The 19959-nt window shown below is 37.4% G+C and overlaps 2 protein-coding genes across 3 annotated transcripts in view; one reads left to right on the plus strand and one right to left on the minus strand.

The window, feature by feature from the left end:
• Positions 1 to 4215: 4215 nt before the first annotated feature.
• LOC120632156 (homeobox protein MSX-2-like) lies at positions 4216 to 10955 on the plus strand. The gene is made up of 3 exons (XM_039901960.1): positions 4216 to 4363; positions 8370 to 8533; positions 10590 to 10955. Exons 1-3 carry the CDS (start codon positions 4216 to 4218, stop codon positions 10953 to 10955), a joined length of 678 nt encoding a protein of 225 aa, XP_039757894.1.
• Positions 10956 to 14492: 3537 nt separating this feature from the next.
• The window catches only part of LOC120631868 (N-alpha-acetyltransferase 40), a 35538-nt gene continuing 30071 nt past the window's right edge, over positions 14493 to 19959 (minus strand). Inside the window, exons 5-6 of one of the 2 annotated variants that reach the window (XM_039901527.1) lie at positions 14694 to 14814; positions 14493 to 14657 (exon numbers count right to left, since the gene is read on the minus strand). In XM_039901527.1, coding sequence (XP_039757461.1) covers positions 14718 to 14814 — 97 coding nt within the window. In that variant the 3' untranslated portion in view covers positions 14493 to 14657; positions 14694 to 14717. Of the gene's footprint in view, positions 14815 to 19959 lie in introns of both variants that reach the window. The other variant, XM_039901526.1, reaches the window with a different exon arrangement.

The following is a 19959-nucleotide window of genomic DNA, read 5'->3' on the forward strand; positions in this document are numbered from 1 at the left end:
ATGATGATGACAAGTTACCTTATGGGTTTTAACACGTCTCTGTACTCAGGTACTGGATGGTTAAAATTAAATAAATTAGCGGCACTTCTGTGTCGGTAGGTAGGTAACTATGCCATGGCCGAAGCCTCAATCAAATCCCTAATTGACGAGCTCTCCTTCCTATGGGACTGGTAAACTCATGGAAAGAAATTCAGTTACATATTGTCTCCTAATTGTATTTTTAATGTGATTCAAAAAATTATTGTTCTGGCCCAGCTTCTTTAGGTGTCCCAGGTTGTTTACGATGCAACAATAATGTGTTTATTAAAGATCTTAAACTAAGATTTTCGCGGTTAATCAACATTTCTTAAATATAGTAAACGGGTAAATACCACGATGATATTTTTTGATTTGTCGATATTTCTTAGTTGCATGGATCGTGGTCTAATAATGTGTTCTCCAAACTTGGAGACATACCTACTTACTTGTTGTTTTGTTAACGAGATCCAAACTGATAATCTATTTAAGATCTTGCTTAAGTCATTTTACTTAAGTAGCTGGAATCTCGTGATTTAGGCTCATACCTGCTATCTGTTAAACAAACGAGGGACTTATTACTTAAAAGTTAGTTACCATAAAGTAACGCGCAGTAAAGCACTTTTTTGGTCACTTGGTATAACTAATTGTGGACAATAAAAAAACTAAAACGAATCTCTTCCTGAACCTTTAGTACGAGATTTGTACGTTCGGTACGTTCTGTATGCGAGTAGCGTAAAGTGATGAAATGCCAACAATAGGTCTATGTCGAGCAGATTTCATCCATATTATGTGTAGATGATGCTAGATAATATGTCTAAAACTGAGAACTAAACAGCGTTATTCTTCTTTGCGCAAAGTTAAACGTTAAACGAGAGAGATTTATGCTAGACACATTTGTTTGTCTTATTTTACCTGTTTCTTAAGTCTTAGCGAAGTCTAAGAACGATAATACGATAACAAATGTCTATTCGTATAAACGTAATAGTCCCCAATTTTTTTTGGTCTTGTAAACAGTTACAGTGTTTTACAGTTTTGGGTAAAGTTGTTTTTATATCTAGTTTGAAATACTTACATTTCACTTACCATTCTACTCTTGCAAACCCAAAATGACATTTAAACCTTCTTAAATGACAGCCATTATCATTGACCCCTATTTACATCTCATGGACACCCAAATTTATTTCTAGAGCAAGCCCATGAGGCCCTCAGTTGTCTACGGCCTTCCCGGGGATCAATAAAGACAACTTTAGATATAATGGCTCCACCTCCTTAGGTGTCATAATATAATATCATCTAGATAGTTCTAACATTTCCCATTATATTTAATTCTAAGACTTTTTATTCTTTAATTCGAATTTAACTTAAGTCGTTTTTATGACAAAACTAATTTAATTTGTTGTGGACTCCAAAGACTTCCTGCACTTTGGGAGAAACGCAATCGTAGTCGTTTTAAACTATTAAAACACTAGTCAGTATCAATCAGGAATGCTTTGAAGGAATTTAACCTGCCTCAAATTTGGTCTATTAAAACACGATGTTAATTGTTTGAAATAAGTGATACAGAGTCTAACTTTAACCTGCGTAACATTCTGTCCATTTTACTACGATGCTAGTATTTCGAGATCACAAACGACTTCCAGCGTGCAAATCTCTTACTAAGGGTACTTTTTTCTCTAAACGACATCGTTTATTCTCCTGGTCAAGGTTTTTGTTATAAAAGGTAGGTAAGTATTATAAACAAGCCTAGTACTAAGACGATGGGGCATTACAATACTTAATGTCCTAAAATACGCAGTGACAACCATAACATCAGTTAGGTTTACATTTAAGCTCAAATGGGGTTACGAATTATGTACTATGGTAACAGCAAAATGGTTATAGTCCTAGATACTAGCAAAAACCATAGTTCATACACACATACACACGCACACATTTTATCTTATGAGTAGGTATATATCAAGCTGAAGAGTTTTTTTGTTTGTTTGTTTACTTGAACGCGATGATTTCAGAAACCGATTAGAAAAATTCTTTCAGAGTTGGATAGCACATTTATCGAGGAAGGTATGTCAACACGCTAAAACCGAAAGGAGCATAACACCATTGAAGAATGTTTCAAAATCGGCGGTTCTTTTTTCTTTTGAGAGCTTGCGATGCGTGCGCTGCGTAATCGGTTTCGATAAAGTCATGTATAAAAAAGTTGTTACCCTTTAAAAGTTCTGAAAAAAGTCCGCGACAGCATATGTTTACAGTAGTATGTATTTGTATGACAGCATTTATTTTAAGGGTGACTAATAGGCGGACGAAGTCGCGAGGGACGCTAGTATACTCATAAATTCGATTTCAAGCCATTACAATTAATGCGGGTTGTGAATTTTTTAGTTTAATCTACATGGAAAGCTTTTATTTATACACTCAGTTTATCATACTCATTTAATTGAGTCGAGTAGGTAGGTACTCATTAGTGACACTTTATATGGACTTCTTTATATTAATAATATTAAGCACTAGCATACTTGATGGTAAGTGGAAAACCATCACGTATAAAAAAAACAATCTTAAAATGGCATAAAATGTCAAAATCCTCCTCTGTTGGCAATTATGCAAATTTTAGGGTAGGCAGAGCTTTTGTGCATGTATGAAGTGCACGCCATTGATCCTGCAAATTGCCACCCATCAACCTTAGGCATAGGTTGTTTTTTTTTAACACTACAAGTCAGCCGTGACAGCAATCTCAGTGATGATGCAATCTAAGATGGTAGCGGGTTAACCAGTTACAGAGTATGGCAGTTATATGTTACCCATATCCCTAATCGGTATCTACGCGACATCGCACCGGAACACTCAATCGGCACGTCTTTACCTCCCACCAGACCAGACCAAAGAAAATTCAGAAATAAATTCCCAAATCTGCCCTGCCAGGAATCGAATCCGGGACCTCCAACTTGAAAACCACAGTTTTCACCGCTGTGCCAGAGAGGTGCCTCATGTGCTTTTTTATTACACCGGCAACCACACCCGTCGGGGCCTCCAGGCCGGAACACAGTAATACTAATTGGCGGCAGAAATAAGCATTGCCGTAGCTCTTTCCCGGACGAACTCTGTCCTAAAAAGCTCTACTTCTACTAAACAAGCACTAATGCACGTCAATAACGAATGACAAGGCAATGCCATAATAAATAACGCCTAATTAAAGAAGGTTCCTATGCAGACATTTTACCTTTCACTAATCGATTTTCACTAAACAACTCATATAACCTAACTTGTCTATGGTTCTTGCCACAAGCTGTGGTATTTTGTGTTTGTATTATCATATTTTCTATTTTTCGTATTGCTTTAAGGTTATAAAAAAAAATCTATCAAGTGTCAGTTTTAGATTAAATCGAAGGATGAATCTTTTAAGGCGTTACTTACTCAGATATCGCCTTGCGCGTCGTTAGTGGAAAATCCTCTCTTCTTGAGGGAGCAAGCCTGTGTACACACGCACTACAATTAACCAAGATAATAACTAAAAGCTAGTATCAATTCATGACCACATGTCCATAATAGAAGTCAGATGTTAATAACATTTTAATTAGCAATCACAATCCCGTATCATATTACATTACATATTATAATACAACTAACAAAGGTAACATAATACAAGTTGAAAATTAATTTTCCCACATACCCTTAAAGTAATAACATCCTTTTGTGTGCAAACTGTATCAATTTCTCATTCAATACTAGTTGCGTATGAATGAACCACTGTCACAACACTTGCGGGTCCATTGGTGCGTACTACCCATTCAGACGCGTCTGATAAGGATCTTATGTGCCCTTAATAAACTATTTGCACGCTCGTCATTGTACAGTGCTCAAACAATATGATGTCAAAGTAAACTAATCTTAAATCCCTTGGTTTAGAGTCGCAAACTGTGTGCTACAGATTTTGATTTTACAAACGCACCGCCAATTGCGTTGTCTACAGTATTTGATCATTAAAACAATATCAATAAAGTTCATTTTAGTCTGACGTGTAAAAATTTCGGTGCTCGAATATCTCGAGTTATATCAAGGGATCTCTTAATAATTTAGGGGAAGCATTTAAGTCTACCCCAAAAAGAAACGTGGGGCGTGGTTTAGGAAACCCAACCCCCTGTGAAGGTTCTTATAAACAACGCATCGTTACATTTGTCTGCAGTTTTGAAAGTTGCGATCATGAATTTATCTCCCGTTTCCAGTGCAAAGTGCGGTAGTTCCGATTTTAGTATAGAAAGGATTTTAAGTGAGGATTCAAATAGTGGGAGCAGCGATCAAGCTCCAAGTTGGTTATGTTGCACTCGGTACCAGCCCCCGAGACTGCCACGTAAGATTCAATTAATTTATAAATAAATAAATAAATAAATAAATATACTACGACAATACACACATCGCCATCTAGCCCCAAAGTAAGCGTAGCTTGTGTTGTGTATTATTACTAAGATAGCTAATGAATATAATACATATAAATACTTATAATATACAGATAAACACCCAGACACTGAAAAACATTAATGTTCATCACACAAACATTATCCAGTTGTGGGAATCGAACCCACGACCTTGAACTCAGAAAGCCGGGTCGCTGCCCACTGCGCCACTCGGTCGTTATGCGTATCGATTTACAGCTCCGAAACATAACATACGCCAGCAGGGCTCTTCTGTATCTCAATTGACATAAAATTAAGCTAGAGGATTATCCACTAACGACGTTCAAGGCGATGCCTAAGTAAGTAACGCCTAAACAAAAAAGATTCCTAGGCATACATTTACTTCGATTTACTCTAAAACTGACACTTGACAGATGAAAAATATGAAAATACAAACACAGAATACTACTTCTTGTGGCAAGAACCATAGACTAGTTAGGTTAGGCATATGAGTTGTTTAGTTTAAATCGTTTGGTGAAAGGTAAATGTCTGCCTAGGAACCTTCTTTAATTAGGCGTTATTTATTATGGCATAAGTAGTATTTACCCATAGAATTAACAACATACAGAAATCGTGTAAAAGACTAATATTGAAGCTTCAAAAACCACTCACCGACAGTCCACTCTAGTAGTGTTTCTCGAACAGGCGGTTAGTTATTTAAACCTTACGTTATAATTGTATCTGCTAACAGAGCTGAAATGAACTTAGTTGGAAACCTAGGTTTTATAAAGCCACATATAGATTTATCAGGTTATCTTATGGCAACTTTGCACAGTGTCTAGTTAAAGTCCGTGTCAAACGTAAATTGTTGATGTTGGAAAAGAGCAACTGCTGAGTTTCCCACCGGCTTCTTCTCGATAGAATCTGCTTCCTGAACCGGTGGTAGAGTAACTACAAACAGACAGACTTGACGTTTCAAAAGTGCTTATATTAGGCTTACTTGAAATAAATGAATTTTGAATTTCGAAATTCGAACTGAGGTACAGAATCGGCTTGCCGAAAAGCTGAAAACCTCATCACTATGGTATAAACACATCTGAGGGTATTGTATGTACAACGGACAACGGACAGCAGCATTCTCAGTGCTAAAACTACCATCTACTGCGATCACCAACCCGTCTGCCCAGCGTGGTTATTACGAGCCTCCCATTGGAAGAAGCCTTTAGTCCAGCAGTGGACTGTTGCAGGCTATTGATGATTGATGATGATGACGGTAGTATATATCTTTATATATATATATTTCTTGTGTGCATGTGTATGTCACTGAACTCCTCCTAAACGGCTGGGCCGATTGGCACACTGAATGGTTTAGATTCACAAATTAGCCCGACTGATGGCGCTGGGGTCCGCTAGTATAAATATATATATATTCTAATATCGTATGTACTAACTAACCTTATGCTGAATTTTGCCGCCAAGCAGAATTGCTGTGTTCATGTTGGGTTAGGCTTTACACCTACGCCTCAGATTAATGGACATAGGGCGGAACTTTGCAGGTCGTATACTTTGCGAAGTGTTGCTCTGTTTACAGACGATGAGCTTTCATTTACCATCAGGTAGGCCATCTGCTTGGTAGAAAAAAAGGATGGCCAAATCGCCGAAAAAAATGTACATAGCAGTAACTTTACTCTCTTTTCTAGTGTTGCCCAAATGCAAGAACAAGACGAGACTTAGCCAGTCTTGGTCTTGGTCTTGCGCCAATACACCTGGTCTTGGTCTTGGTCTTGGTCTTGCGCTCCCAGTCTTGGTCTTGGTCTTGGTCTTGCAGCAAGAGTCTTGCAAGTCTTGCAATTACCTATTAGTCTATTACTATTTATTAAAGTTTACTTTAAATCTTAGAAAAACGTATTAGAATTGGAACATTGTGAGCTTGAATTAACATAGCCATAGTAAAGATCAAGCAGATTAATAAATAACTGAAGATTTGATAAGAAATTCGAAAAATCAACTGACCTATATGTCGTTTTCCATGGAAGTAACTGTTTCTTAATAAACATTTATGATTTATAAGCTTACATTTGCTAAAACATGTAAAAAAACAAATTAATTACAATAACTTGACTGTATTTTAAAGAACAATACTTATCTGTCTAGAAAGAGATTGAACCCTCAACTTATAAGAAATTTAATAAAAGAGTTTTACGATTTATCATTTATTTGAATAAAAAATAAAATACAACACAAATCAACAGCTTTATCATTAGGTTATGATACTTTATATCAATTCTTTTGACCAAGAATTAATACAAAGTAACCATCTGGCTGACTCATCACTTAACCTATTTCTATGTTTTCTAATTACTAATGATGCTTTAGAAAATAACCTCTCAGCAGGTACTGAAGTTGCAGGTATTGAGAGAAAATCACGGGCCATTTTCGATAAAATCGGATACTCTGTCTCATGCGTCCTCCACCAATCTAAAATCACCAATCTGAAACTTATTTATTCTTTGGAACACCTGTAGGTACTCTTAAAATTCGAAATTATTTTGCATGAATAGTGTCAAATGTTATGATTTCGGCGCGGCGGCAACGATTGTTTTAGATTTCAAAAGAAGCCGCCGGCGCGTGTATCATAACCATGTACTTCCGAAAAGCGGCAAATTTCTTTGAGAAGTAAGTACAAAACCTTTGATGCCGCATTATCAAAGTGCCGATGGTTAAAACATAACTATGCATGCACTCAGTTTGATTTTAATAGATATTTTTTTATTCGCTATGTTTATGGTATTAGTCGTAATGCGCATAGGTCCAGTTTTTCATATTCTTTGATATAGTTTTTTGCGTCTCATAGAATTCCTAAGCGTACCTACCTACCTATACACCGAACTGTTACACCTAACTACTCCGTGAAATAGCGCTAAGTCCTAGCTGCAAGACGCAAGAGTCTTGCAGGCTATGTCTTGTTCTTGCTCAAGTCTTGCACGGTCAGTCTTGGTCTTGGTCTTGCTAAAAATACGCGGTCTTGTTCTTGGTCTTGGTCTTGCAAAAACGCAAGAACAAGACCAAGACTGCAAGACCAAGACTGAATTTGGGCAACACTACTCTTTTCTAATTTATATCCGCGCGAAGTCTGGACCGGTCGCTAGTTTATAATAAAGAAGAAAAACTACTATCCCACAACTTTGTCTGAGACCAATACCTACTTTTAAACGCCTATTGGTAGTTTATAATTTTAGAATTTTCTCTGGTCTGGTCTATTAATATAACTGCAGCATCACTTTACACTAGCACGGCTAGTATTGCCAGGATACAAAAATTACATCTATCCCTTAATCAGGCATGAAATTGATTGATTGATGAAGGACACGTCCTTGAACAATGAAAGGCAACAGGAAATGGGTGAATTTAACTCCCGGAGTAGTAACAATCATTGATTTTAAATTATAAAGTGTTAGTTTGTAATTTTTATTATGTGTTTACTAATTCGAGTTATAATTAAATCTCCCGTTTATTGTTATTCGTATAATATTTTTAATATAAAACTTCCGCCCGAAGATGTCATAAACTGTAAAACTGTGCTAGAAGATGAAGCTAGGGGGGACTAAAATGTCAGGTGATATTGCAGTCAAGGTCAAAGTTAATTTATTAATTAACGTTACTTAGAACTAATTACACTAATTAAAAAAGATAAAAAAAAGAACAACACAACCAAACGACAAAAAAAACATAACAATGAACCAACTAAAACAATTATTGATCTATATTTACATGGACTTCTTACAAAAATCCAGTCACTCGCGCATGATCTTCATCCATTCATCAGCAAACACATCTCTAGGACAGCATTGTGACAGTTTGGGAGCTCTTGGAGAGCGAGCACGCGTTTCTGTGCGCGCGGCAGGTTAGGCTGACATGTAGTGAAATAAAAAAAAAAATGATTTTGAAATTGGAATGTTACAGGTGTTTCCACCGCGTGCCGCGCGCGTCGCTCTGGCAGGCACGCGAGGGTGCCGTTCACGGGTGCTCAGGCAGCGGCGCTGGAGGCGGCGTACGCGCGTGCTCCGTACCTAGCGCCGCCCGCGCTGCGTGCCCTAGCAGCCGCACTACAGCTGCGAGATGATCGGGTTAGTTGCGATAAGGTTTTTTCCATTCCGTTACAAGTTATCGTTGGGAGTTCTGCACTCTTTTTTTTTATTAATGATAGGCCTTGACGACAATCAAGCCCGTAAGAATGATGAGGTCTAGGTTGCAGCAAGCTTGCCTAGAAGAAGCCTATTCACTCTATCCTTGAAGGTACCCAACTTATACGTGGCAGAAAACACAGTTGCCGGGAGGGCGTTCCACATCTTAACGGTGCGTATCAGAAACGAGGATAAAAAACTCTAGATGTAAGACGAGTAAATACAACGTGTAAATGAAAACCGAAGTTTTCAGAGGCTATAGAGGCTACTAGGTACATTATTTACTGTCTTCGAGACTTATCTGTGAAATTGAACGCTCCGTACGCTAGTAGTCGAAAACAAACAGATACAGCCCTAACATCACATGCATGAGTAAAATCAAGTAACTCCTGTCACTTTATTAGGTACGGTTAGTGTGGGTACTATGCACGCGTCCCCCTTTTATCTTCAGTAAAACATATATAATGTTTTGAATTAGTTTGTATGGAAAAATAAATACGCTTCTTTGGACTTAATATTTTTACAGAGTGATTCCTTATGAAAAAAAGTTCTGCACCCTTCAACAGTACTTCGTAATTCCGTTACACGTTGTATACGTAGGTATACACACAGTGGCGTGCATACAGGGGAATGCGCCAAGCGAGTTATAAATACTTAAGGGTTGGCTTTTTATAACTCTTACAATGCCCATCCTTAAGTTTTTATTAACTCTTACTGGAGATTTTCTTCTATTTATATCATCTGCATACCCTATGCACGCCACTGGGCCGCGGCCTATACGGCCTAGGGGCACTTGATTAGGGATATTGACAAATCCAAGACTGGAACAAACGATCCAGTTAGGTAGGTTCAAATTAGAGAAAGATTTAAACCGTCGAATCCAGCTTAGATGGGCAGCGTTCGGGAAACTTTGTTATATCTATTCGTCCAATATCCCTCAGTGCCTGGATACCAGTCTTCGAACAGTGCGTGTTGCCAGTGACGACTTACGGCGTTGAAACGTGGTCGCTTACTATATGCCTCATAAGAAGGCTCAGAGTTACTCAGCGGGCGATGGAGAAAGCGATACTCAGAGTACCTCTACGTGATCAAATCAGAAATGAGGAGGTCTGTAGATGAAAATCTTTGTTGAAAATCTTCGAAGATAGAGGATTGAACTCCTCATTACGGCAACTCAACTGTTTTTGCTTATTTATTTCTGTAGGTATACTTCGTTTTACTTTTGTGTGCATAAATCAAATACGTTTAGGTAGGTGTTATGTCACATTTTGAGAAACTATAAGACTATTTTGAATATAACATATGTGTTACAGAAAATAAATGTTACGTATTTGCGAAAAGTACTTATGCTTGTGGTAATAAAATTGTAACCTATTTTCCGCTTGGTTTTAAGGTTTAAGATACTTGTAATAGTCACATGTAAAATAAACCCGAAGTATGTAAGAAAATTGCACGCCAGAAAGTGGCAAACTATTGGAACTATTGCCATTTACGACACCAAAAAAAAAGTACACAGTTAAAGCAATAAAACTATATTCTTAACTGTTAACTAAACCTAAATCGAATGCCTAATGATTTAGGCGATGTCTATAGAAAAAAAAACGTTTCACCAACTCTTAGGTGATAACTATTAATAAATGCCTAGGAATCTCCTTAGTTTAGGCGTTACTTGTTTAGGCAAAACCTGGTTTGTCGTTAGTGAAAACGGGCATTGACACTTTTCTAGCCTTTAATTCTTAAATAGCAATACCTCTTTACTGAAAATTGTCTATTATCCGTATTGAAGAACTTCGGGCACAGATAAGCCACTTTCCATCCCCGTGCAAAACGTGTCCAACATACCATGCCAAACAGCACCCGTTGCACACGGCGCAAACTTTGTATAAAAGTAATGTATTCACCGGTTAAAAACTGACAAAAAAGTTACGCAATACTGCTGGTCCATTTCTCGATGCTTAAACAGCGAAATTATAATTATACTATATTACTTTTGTTGCAGATAAAGATATGGTTCCAAAACAGAAGAGCTCGTGAAAGAAGGGAGAAATCCGGATCTATAACGCCCCCTCGGGCAGTGACTTTGCCATCAACCGCATCACCCCAGAGTACTTCAAATAACGTATGGATTCCGCTAAAAAGTCCATCTTTGCAACCTTCATTCAATGTTGGACAACATGGAAGCAATAACTTCGTAGAAGAAATTACTCATAGTTCCTTTAACATCAGAAGTGGGATCGAGAACTTTGTAGAAAGTAGAAGCACAATCGAATCTAATAGGTATATGAGCCAGACTTATAGCAGTACTTCAGATGACTCAAATGGAAGTACGTGTGATTCTCCATTAGACGTGGAGACTGTTGATTGAAAATCAATTAACATGAGTGTGATAATGTGACAAATAAGAATTATTGTTGGAGTATGAGGATAGCACTTCCCTTAGGTTTCAGTGGAAAATAATATAATATATATATATATTATATTATATTTCCACTACATATATATATATGGATAATAACCGATTTTTTACACAGGTGCTTTGTATTATTCACATTACTTTAGGTACGTGTGTTCCATTTTAAGTAAAATGTCGATAAAATAAAAGTTAACCTACAAACGAAATTACATCTAAATTTCTATTCTTTTGTTGTATTTGTCTTTTAATAAAAACAATTTTAACGTGGCATTACCCAATATTCTAATTATTACAATGCTTTTCACTTATCTAGTGTAAATACTGCTAAATAAAATGAAAAAAAAAGATTGTGTTTAAAAGGATAAAAACGAGATATTTTTTTAATATATTTCAAATTTTATGTTTCCTACACACAAAAATGACGAAAATATGTGTTACATTAAGTAAGTATAAGACTTAATTACGGCTTAAAATTGACTATATGCTATTAAAATTAAACTATGCTGTGATAATAAAAGTTGTAAACACAAAATCATAAAATTTCATTTGGATCCAATGTACGAGTACCTTAGAAGATTTTTAATAAAGCAGTTACAGTTGGCAATCATTTACTTTGTCTGTGAAATTGCCAGTTCAGATGTTCCCTTATGTGATATGTAACTAGTATTCTATGAGTTTATATAAACAAATACTAAGTCGATTACACATTGACTTTAGGACCTCGTTACGAGAACTTGACGCACTTGTTTTTGTTTTGTTTGCGGTCCAATCATCGGCACGCGATTGATCTGCTTACTCACTGCTGTACTTGAGGCCTCTCTCAAAGGTAGGAAGCTTTTTTTACTCTACAAGTTAGCCCTTGACTCCAACCTCACCTGATGCTGCAGTCTAAGATGGTAGCGGGCTAACCTGTTATTGAGTTTGGCATGGTATATTGAACTCATACCCCTAATCGGTTTCAACGCGACATCGAACCGGAACGCTAAATCGCTTAGCGGCACGACTTTGTCGGTAGGGTTATAACTGAAAATTCAGAAATTGAAAATCCCCAATCGAACCGGTGACTTGTGACTTGGGAATCACGGCGCTAACCTCTGAGCCAGGGAGATCATCCTTTGACGATCGTGGTTATTATGGACAAGTCTTTACTTGTCCATAATAACCACGATGGTTAGAGATAGTAGTAGTATTATCTGAGTCGCCTCGTAGGACAACCGCTAGAAGAACCTGTGGGATGGCGCTGCCAAGTACCAGACTGAAGCCTTAGACTAGGTTGATCGTCGAATCCCTTACTCAAGCGAAACTACACAGCTTACAGCACCGACGTAATATTGCCTGCCTGGCGGTTTTTTACAGGATATACTTTGGCGATTGTGCTCAGGAACTTCATAATGTTGTTCCTCCGGCACCATTGTTCCACAGAACAGCGAGACGCCGTGAACGGTGGCATCCTTATGTGGTTATCGTACAGGCACCACGCACGAAGCGCTATTAGCGGTGTAGCGGTCTCCACATTACATAACTAGATGGCGCTACAAAAATCCTGCATCGCGCTAGCGAAGTGTTCACTAAGAATGCCTATATATATACAACTTCCGAAAATGAATGTTTGGACCTCGGTCCCCGAGCACGATCACCCGCTCGGAGGAAGATCTTCCTATTGTTACGGTCGAGCGTATAACCATAGCTCCCGTACATACGTTTCAGACACGGACTGCTAAGGGTGAAGGCTAAATCGGGTTTATTTTCCCTTTTGTCAGCTTTCGCTGCGTACGCTTGTTGCCCTTTAAAAATTCCAAAAATTCCGCGACAGTACATGTCTATCTTTTAAGGTTGACTCATACGCGGACAAAGTCGCGAGGGACCGCTAGTTTATCATAAATGCGAAAGTTTGTGTGTCTGTTTATTCAAACTATGTTCGGTGCAACCACCGGTAATCAGAATCTTCAATAATAGACCGATAAGAAACTCAGTAGGTATCAACTCTTCAATAATGAAAAGAACAATATACCAAAATATTTGTATTTTTAAGCGTGTTAGAATTCAGCAGGTTACCTTAAAGCGTGCTAAATCACTTTTTTTAATTAAATAATGATTGGATTTTAATTTACATCTTAATCGTTACGCAATATCTACTTCCGAATATAAAAAAAAATATATCGGATTGGTCGAGAAACAAAATGACAATTTCAATTATGATAAGTTATGACTTATCTCATAATTATTTACGTTGTTTGAAAGGAAACCAAATGTAAATAGAAATAACGGTTGCATGTGGATGTTATTTGGCGTACAAATATTCAGAACTTTCTAGACTAAGGCTTGATCTGAATTTTGAGGTTTACCTGTTTTTTTTTCAATGTATTAAAAATGTATTTTTTTATTTAAATAAATATACAAATAAATAAATATACTACGACAACACACACATCGCCATCTAGCCCCAAAGTAAGCGTAGCTTGTGTTATGGGTACTAAGATGACTGATGAATATTTTTATGAATAATATACATAAATACTTATAATATACATATAAACAGCCAGACACTGAAAAACACTTATGTTCATCACACAAACATTTTTCCAGTTGTGGGAATCGAACCCACGGCCTTGGACTCAGAAAGCAGGGTCGCTGCCCACTGCGCCAGTCGGCCGTCGTATTTATAGTTATTAGGTACAGAAAAAAGGTAAAAACTTTAGCTAGATCTAAATTTAAATAATAACAAATTTGTTCTAAGTTAAAACCCAAAGTATGTGTATAAAACTTGGAAACAAATGCATGAAATGGAAATGAAAGTAAAAAAAAAATGGAAAAACATATAATTGATAATACCTAAAATTACGTGGAACTAGCTATTATAATATGTGTATGTATGTAGTAGAGTTTTTTATGACAGAGCTTGTCCGGGGAAGTACTGCCGCCATGATCAGTGGACCATTTGCATACCCTGTGCATAGAGGGTATGCACAGGGTATGCAAATGATATAAAATGAAGAAAATCTCCAGTACGAGTGATAAAAAACTTGAGGATAGGCATTGTAAGAGTTATAAAGAGCCTACCCTTAAGTATTTATAACTCGTACTGGAGATTTTCTTCATTTTATGTCATATGCATACCCCGTGCATACCCTCTATGCACGCCACTGGCCATGATTATCTCTGCCGCTAAGCAGCATGTGTTCCGGTCTGAAGGGCGTGGTTGCCGCTGTAATTAGGCACATGTGGCTTATGTTGATGGAAATAGAGCGGCACGTTGCAGGACCTGCTCCTTGCATGCCCTGCACAGTTGTTTAGCCATTAGCTTGGTCCGGCAAATATTACTATGAAAATATTTCCTATAACACAGAGTACATTTTTTTATTTTTATTAACTCATTACACATAATATACATCACAGGTCCTAATTTAAAGGTGTAAACATACAACCCGCATTTGAATACCAAATTTTAAACAAATAAAACAAAGATATTTTATTATGACTACGATTTATTGTTTTTTAATATTTTTACTTGATTTTGGAAACCAAATTTGAATCAACATTTTGAATTTTATTTCCAGAGTGTGTGACACATTTTCCAGGGGAATCCCCTCTATAAAAATATAAAAATCCTCCCAGTATATTTATTTAGTGAGTGAATGATTATTCAACGCTGGAGAGAGGCGGTAATGTCAAGTTTGGTCCCGGCTCGAAATAATCGTAGATCCGGGACAATATCTAGGCGACGCACTCTTCCGTGTTGTCTGTGGCTTTGCTTAGAATTTCATAGTGCGCACTATCTTCTTTGGACGGACTGGTCTCGTCTATGCTGTACCTGCAAAAGAATATTAATATTTTCTTAAGGGGTTTTTACACCGACGACACATTGTCAGTGTCGGGGCAACTGTCGCCTGCCGTCAGCGACAACATTTATTTCAAGTAGACCTACTTTATAAGCACTTTTGAAACGTGTTTGTAGTGACTCTACCACCGGTTCGGAAAGCAGATTCTACCGAGAAGAGCCGGCAAGAAACTCAGCAATTGCTCTTTTCCAACATCAACATTTACGATCATTTTTCTATCTTGCGGGTGATGAGAGCGGAGCTGGCTGCTTCAAATCTACGTTGTCATTAAGAAATACATCACATGTATAGTAAATACGCTGTATTAGATGTGTTTTACACATTTTTAAATGTATGCGTTGGTAGGTCCAGAATTACCTTAGGAATCATATTGTTCGTCAAAGCGGAAACCCCACAAAGGAGTTCTGCACCTTTCCTAGACGACCTAAAGCATTGACCTTAAGCGACGCTTTAGGACACGACGCAGTTATTTCTATTTGTCGCTAAATATTAACACAAAAAACTGTAAGCGGCGCGAGGTGTAAAAATATATTTATCTACAGAGTTGAATATAATTTGAAAGGGTAATGTTCGGGACACTTTGTCGTTCTCGTTGGCGCAGTGGTAAGCTCTGTGGTCAGTGAGAGGTACCGGGTTAGGGGCAATTAGGGTACAAGTCTGGCAAAATTGCTTTCTGCTGTCAGTTTTTTGGTACTCTTCTACAGCTCGGTATATATATTGCGGTACATATATAATTTTTTTTGAACAATGAGAAGGGGTCAAGCCACCACGCTGGCCCATTGCGGATTGGTGGACTCCGCACACCTATGAGAACATTATGGAGAACTCTCAGGCATGCAGGTTTCCTCGCGATGTTTTCCTTCACCATTGAAGCAAGTGATATTTTAATTACTTAAAACTTTCAAACGTGCTGGGATTCGAACTCGGTCCCCCGAAAGTGAAGTCAAGCTCTTACCCACTGGGCTATCACCGCTAATATACTTAATATAGAATTCGTTCGTAGTCGGGAATTCTGAATTGTTGGGGTACTGAGTCCAAAAAGGGCAAAATGAAATACTAGCTGGATGTTTTTGTCTTATGAGATTGGAACCCGTTCGTTTATTATTCCAGGAAGTTTTTACTCAAAAAGTTCCTCAGTCTTATAAAATACTAGCTGTTGCCCGCGACTTCATCTGCATTTGATTTTGTTTTAGTTACTGTTAGTTCTAAAAAAAATTAAGAATACCAATTCTTATAAAGAAAAACTGGTGTAGTTTTTAAAATTTAATTTTTCAATTCACATAGTAACAATATTTTAAAAGAACTGTCTGATCAGTCTTAGCTCCTTCTATCACTTACAAAGAATAGTAAACGTTAAAGGAAAAATCGAAATCGCATTGTTAGTTGATTCATATGCTAATGGTCAACGAAGAACATTTTTAACATTTTTTATTTAGTAATAGCACTGAAGTCCTCATAAATTTGGCAGCAATTATGTATTCAGTATCGCTAAGACTTAAATGAGGGGTTTGCTGCTGTCCGCTGAGGAGTTCTGTCCTCTATCTCTTAATGTCGGGATAAAAAGTATCCTATATTACTTCGAATACTTCCAAGAATATGTGTACAAAGTTTCATGAGGATCGGTTAAGTTGTTTTTGCGTGAAAGCGTTACAAACAAACATACATTGACATTTATAATATACTAGCTGTTGCCCGCGAATTCGTCTGCGTTTGATTTTGTTTTTAAAGTATTCAGTATCGCTAAGCCTTAAATGATTATAGTAGTATCTATATATATATATATATATATAACATGTGACTGTCAATTAATTATAGACAAATAATTTGCAATAAAATAAAATTGCGACTATAATTAAAGATCTAAGCTATCCTATCTCTTAAGTTGGACCAGACTGCTCACGGTGTGCCCATTTAATTCAAAATCGGTTAAGTAGTTTAGGAGTCCATCGCGGACAAACATCGTGACAGGAGATTTATATATATTAAGATGTAGGGATATAATATAATTTATTTAAAGTGGGATTGTAACCTTAAATACAGGGTGGAGGTTTCGTCGGCTTTTACGGTACGATTTTTACGATAACTTTAACAATTTTTATAAAAGAAAAAAAAAAGTTTTTTTTTTGTTAGGAAAAACCGAAAGGAACGGCGGAAAAAATATTTTGAAAGGGAATCACCCAGTTCAGGTTGCTTTCAGTAGATGGCGTTAAGGTGTCATGAAGTTAAGACAGACTTTTGTTTTACGTTATGTTTATTTAATTTTTTATTGAATATTATATAGTTGAATATTATATATTATGCCTTATGTAATAATAATCTGTCGTGTTTTAATAATAATGTAATGTCTTATCTAGTTGTCATATTATTTATCTATTTAAATTTAATTAAGTACATCCACAACGCATTTTCCTTGTAGACCGGAGTTTTCACTGATGCAATCACTAATGTATTTATACTCACAATTATGGTATAATATATATTATGTTTTAACGCATCACAAGCGCCTGGGACAAAATAATTAAGAAAATACGAAATATTCATTGTAGTCTATTACGAATCCTTATTAATATTATAAATGCGAAAGTCTCTTTGTTTGTTTGTCCTTCCTTCTCGTCCTAATATAGGAACCAATCAACTTGGGTTTTGGCAAAGAGTTGTTGAAAGGACGGAGAGTAACATAGGCTTCTTATTCCTGGAAAACAAACGGATTCCCACGGGATTTGTAAAAAAACCGTAACAAACGCTGTCCAAGAAGAAAAGACCATATTGATATGGATTCGATTTCCGAGCGTTGCAAACTAAAACGAGTGGCAGTTATATTAAAACTATAGAAACCCTAAATCGTTTACTTTACGGTACGTTGGCGGTACTTTTGTCAGTAGAACGCGGCGGCAGCTCTCAGTAGAGGGTATGCACAGGGTATGCAAATAATATAAAATGAAGAAAATCTCCAGTACGGGTTATAAAAAACTTAAGGATAGCCATTCTAAGAGTTATAAGAAGACTTTCTTCATTTTATATCATCTGCATACCCTGTGCATACCCTATATGCACGCCACTGGTAGCTGCCGCCGCGTTCTACTGACAAAAGTCGGGTAAGAGATCAGTTGCAGGACCGACTAAGCTGAAGGAGCTTAGTCGGTCGGTTATAAGACCATTCTATGTACACAGTTCATGCAATAAATGAATTATGAATTAAGGCACGGGAGTGTATCACCGCCAATATCGAAACTTCGGGCTGTTAAGAAGTGCTTAATGGAAAAACCCAAGATTGATTCTGAAAAGCGGTGATAGCGAAGCGGCTAGGACTACGGCTTCACTTGCGGCGGGCCGAGTTCGAAACCCAGCAAGCACCTCTAACTTTTCCTAGTTATTTGCGTTTTTATAGCAGAAGAGAATAGAATAGAATAGAAAAACTTTGTTGCAACACAACACAATAGTAAAAATACAAGGAATACAGTAATAGTACTTCGTGCTAGGGTGCAAAGGCATCCTTATAACTAAAAGTAAACCTGAGCGTACGAAACCGATAAAAAAGTGGAAAGTGGAAGGTGCATAAAGTATGTTACAAAGTAATTAAACTCACTTGTTCCAACGGTGAAGGAAAACATCGTGAGGAAACCTTTATGTGCTCAAAGGCGTGTGGAGTCTACAACTCCGCACTGAGCCAGCGTGGTGGAATACGGACTTAACCTCTTCTCATTGTGGGAGGAATATATAAATGAATGAATAGACTTTTATTGTACACCAAATAAAAAAAAAGTAGTTACAGAGATATTAATACAAAGCAAGAGAGTACAATTTGCAATATATATCTTACACGCCTTTGAGAACATAAAGGTTTCCTCACGATGTTTTCCTTCACCGTTGGAACAAGTGAGTTTAATTACTTTGTATCATACATTATGCACCTTCCACTTTCCACTTTTTTATCGGCTTCGTACGCTCAGGTTTACTTTTAGTTATAAGGATGCCTTTGCACCCTAGCACGAAGTACTATTACTGTATTCCTTGTATTTTTACTATTGTGTTGTGTTGCAACAAAGTTTTCCTATTATATTCTATTCTCTTCTACTTTAAAAACGCAAATAACTAGGAAAAGTTAGAGGTGCTTGCTGGGTTTCGAACTCGGCCCGCCGCAAGTGAAGCCGTAGTCCTAGCCGCTTCGCTATTACCGCTTCTCCGAATCAATCTTGGTTTTTTCCATTAAGCACTTCTTAACAGCCCGGAATTTCGATATTGGCGGTGATACACTCCCGTGCCTTAATTCATAATTCATATATATATATATTGAAAAGAATGTTAGACCTATGAACTTGCGTAATTGAACCTATAATGTTTATTGAAAGAGGGTACGCACTGGCCCAGCGTGGTACGGCCTAAACCCTTCTCATCGTGAAAAAGGTAATAGTAAAAATTGGGTTTTTGACGGCCGATTGGCGCAGTAGGCGACCCTGCTTTATTAGTCCCAGGCCGGGGGTTCGATTCCCACAACTATAAAATGTTTGTTTGTTTTGTTTATACTTACATTATAAATGTTTGTTTGATGAGCATGAATGATTTTCATTGTCTGGGTATTTATTTATGTAAATTACTCATAAAAATATTCATCAGTCATCTTAGTACCTATAACACAAGCTACGCTTACTTTAGGGCTGGATGGCTATGTGTGTATTGTCGTAGTATATTTATATCGTGGGAGGAGACCCTTGCCCGTTAGTGGGCCGGTAAGGAGTCAATAAGATGATGATGATGATTCGAATCCAGGCCCCATGATCTGCAGTCAAATATGATAACCGCTAGACGAACGAGGCGGTTATCAGTATGTATTGACTGTCATCTGACATCGCGTATAGCTTTAAATACCCGACCCGACGCGACGCACTGCACATTGCATATTATGAAAGTGCACGCTGCGCTCACGTGTTGAGCTTATCGGACTTGGCTCATTGAGAGTGTGTGGTCATTGATCGCGAATTCTGCCTCGAGTACACAAAACTTCAGGTTATCATTGACATAACATACACAATCCGAACACATACATACTTACATCACATATATAGCTTCATCATCGTACTCATCTTAATGTGTCACTGATGGGCATATGTGCTGTGTGG

The sequence above is a fragment of the Pararge aegeria genome, chromosome 19, assembly GCF_905163445.1.
Source record: "Pararge aegeria chromosome 19, ilParAegt1.1, whole genome shotgun sequence".
Lineage (NCBI taxonomy): Eukaryota > Metazoa > Arthropoda > Insecta > Lepidoptera > Nymphalidae > Pararge > Pararge aegeria.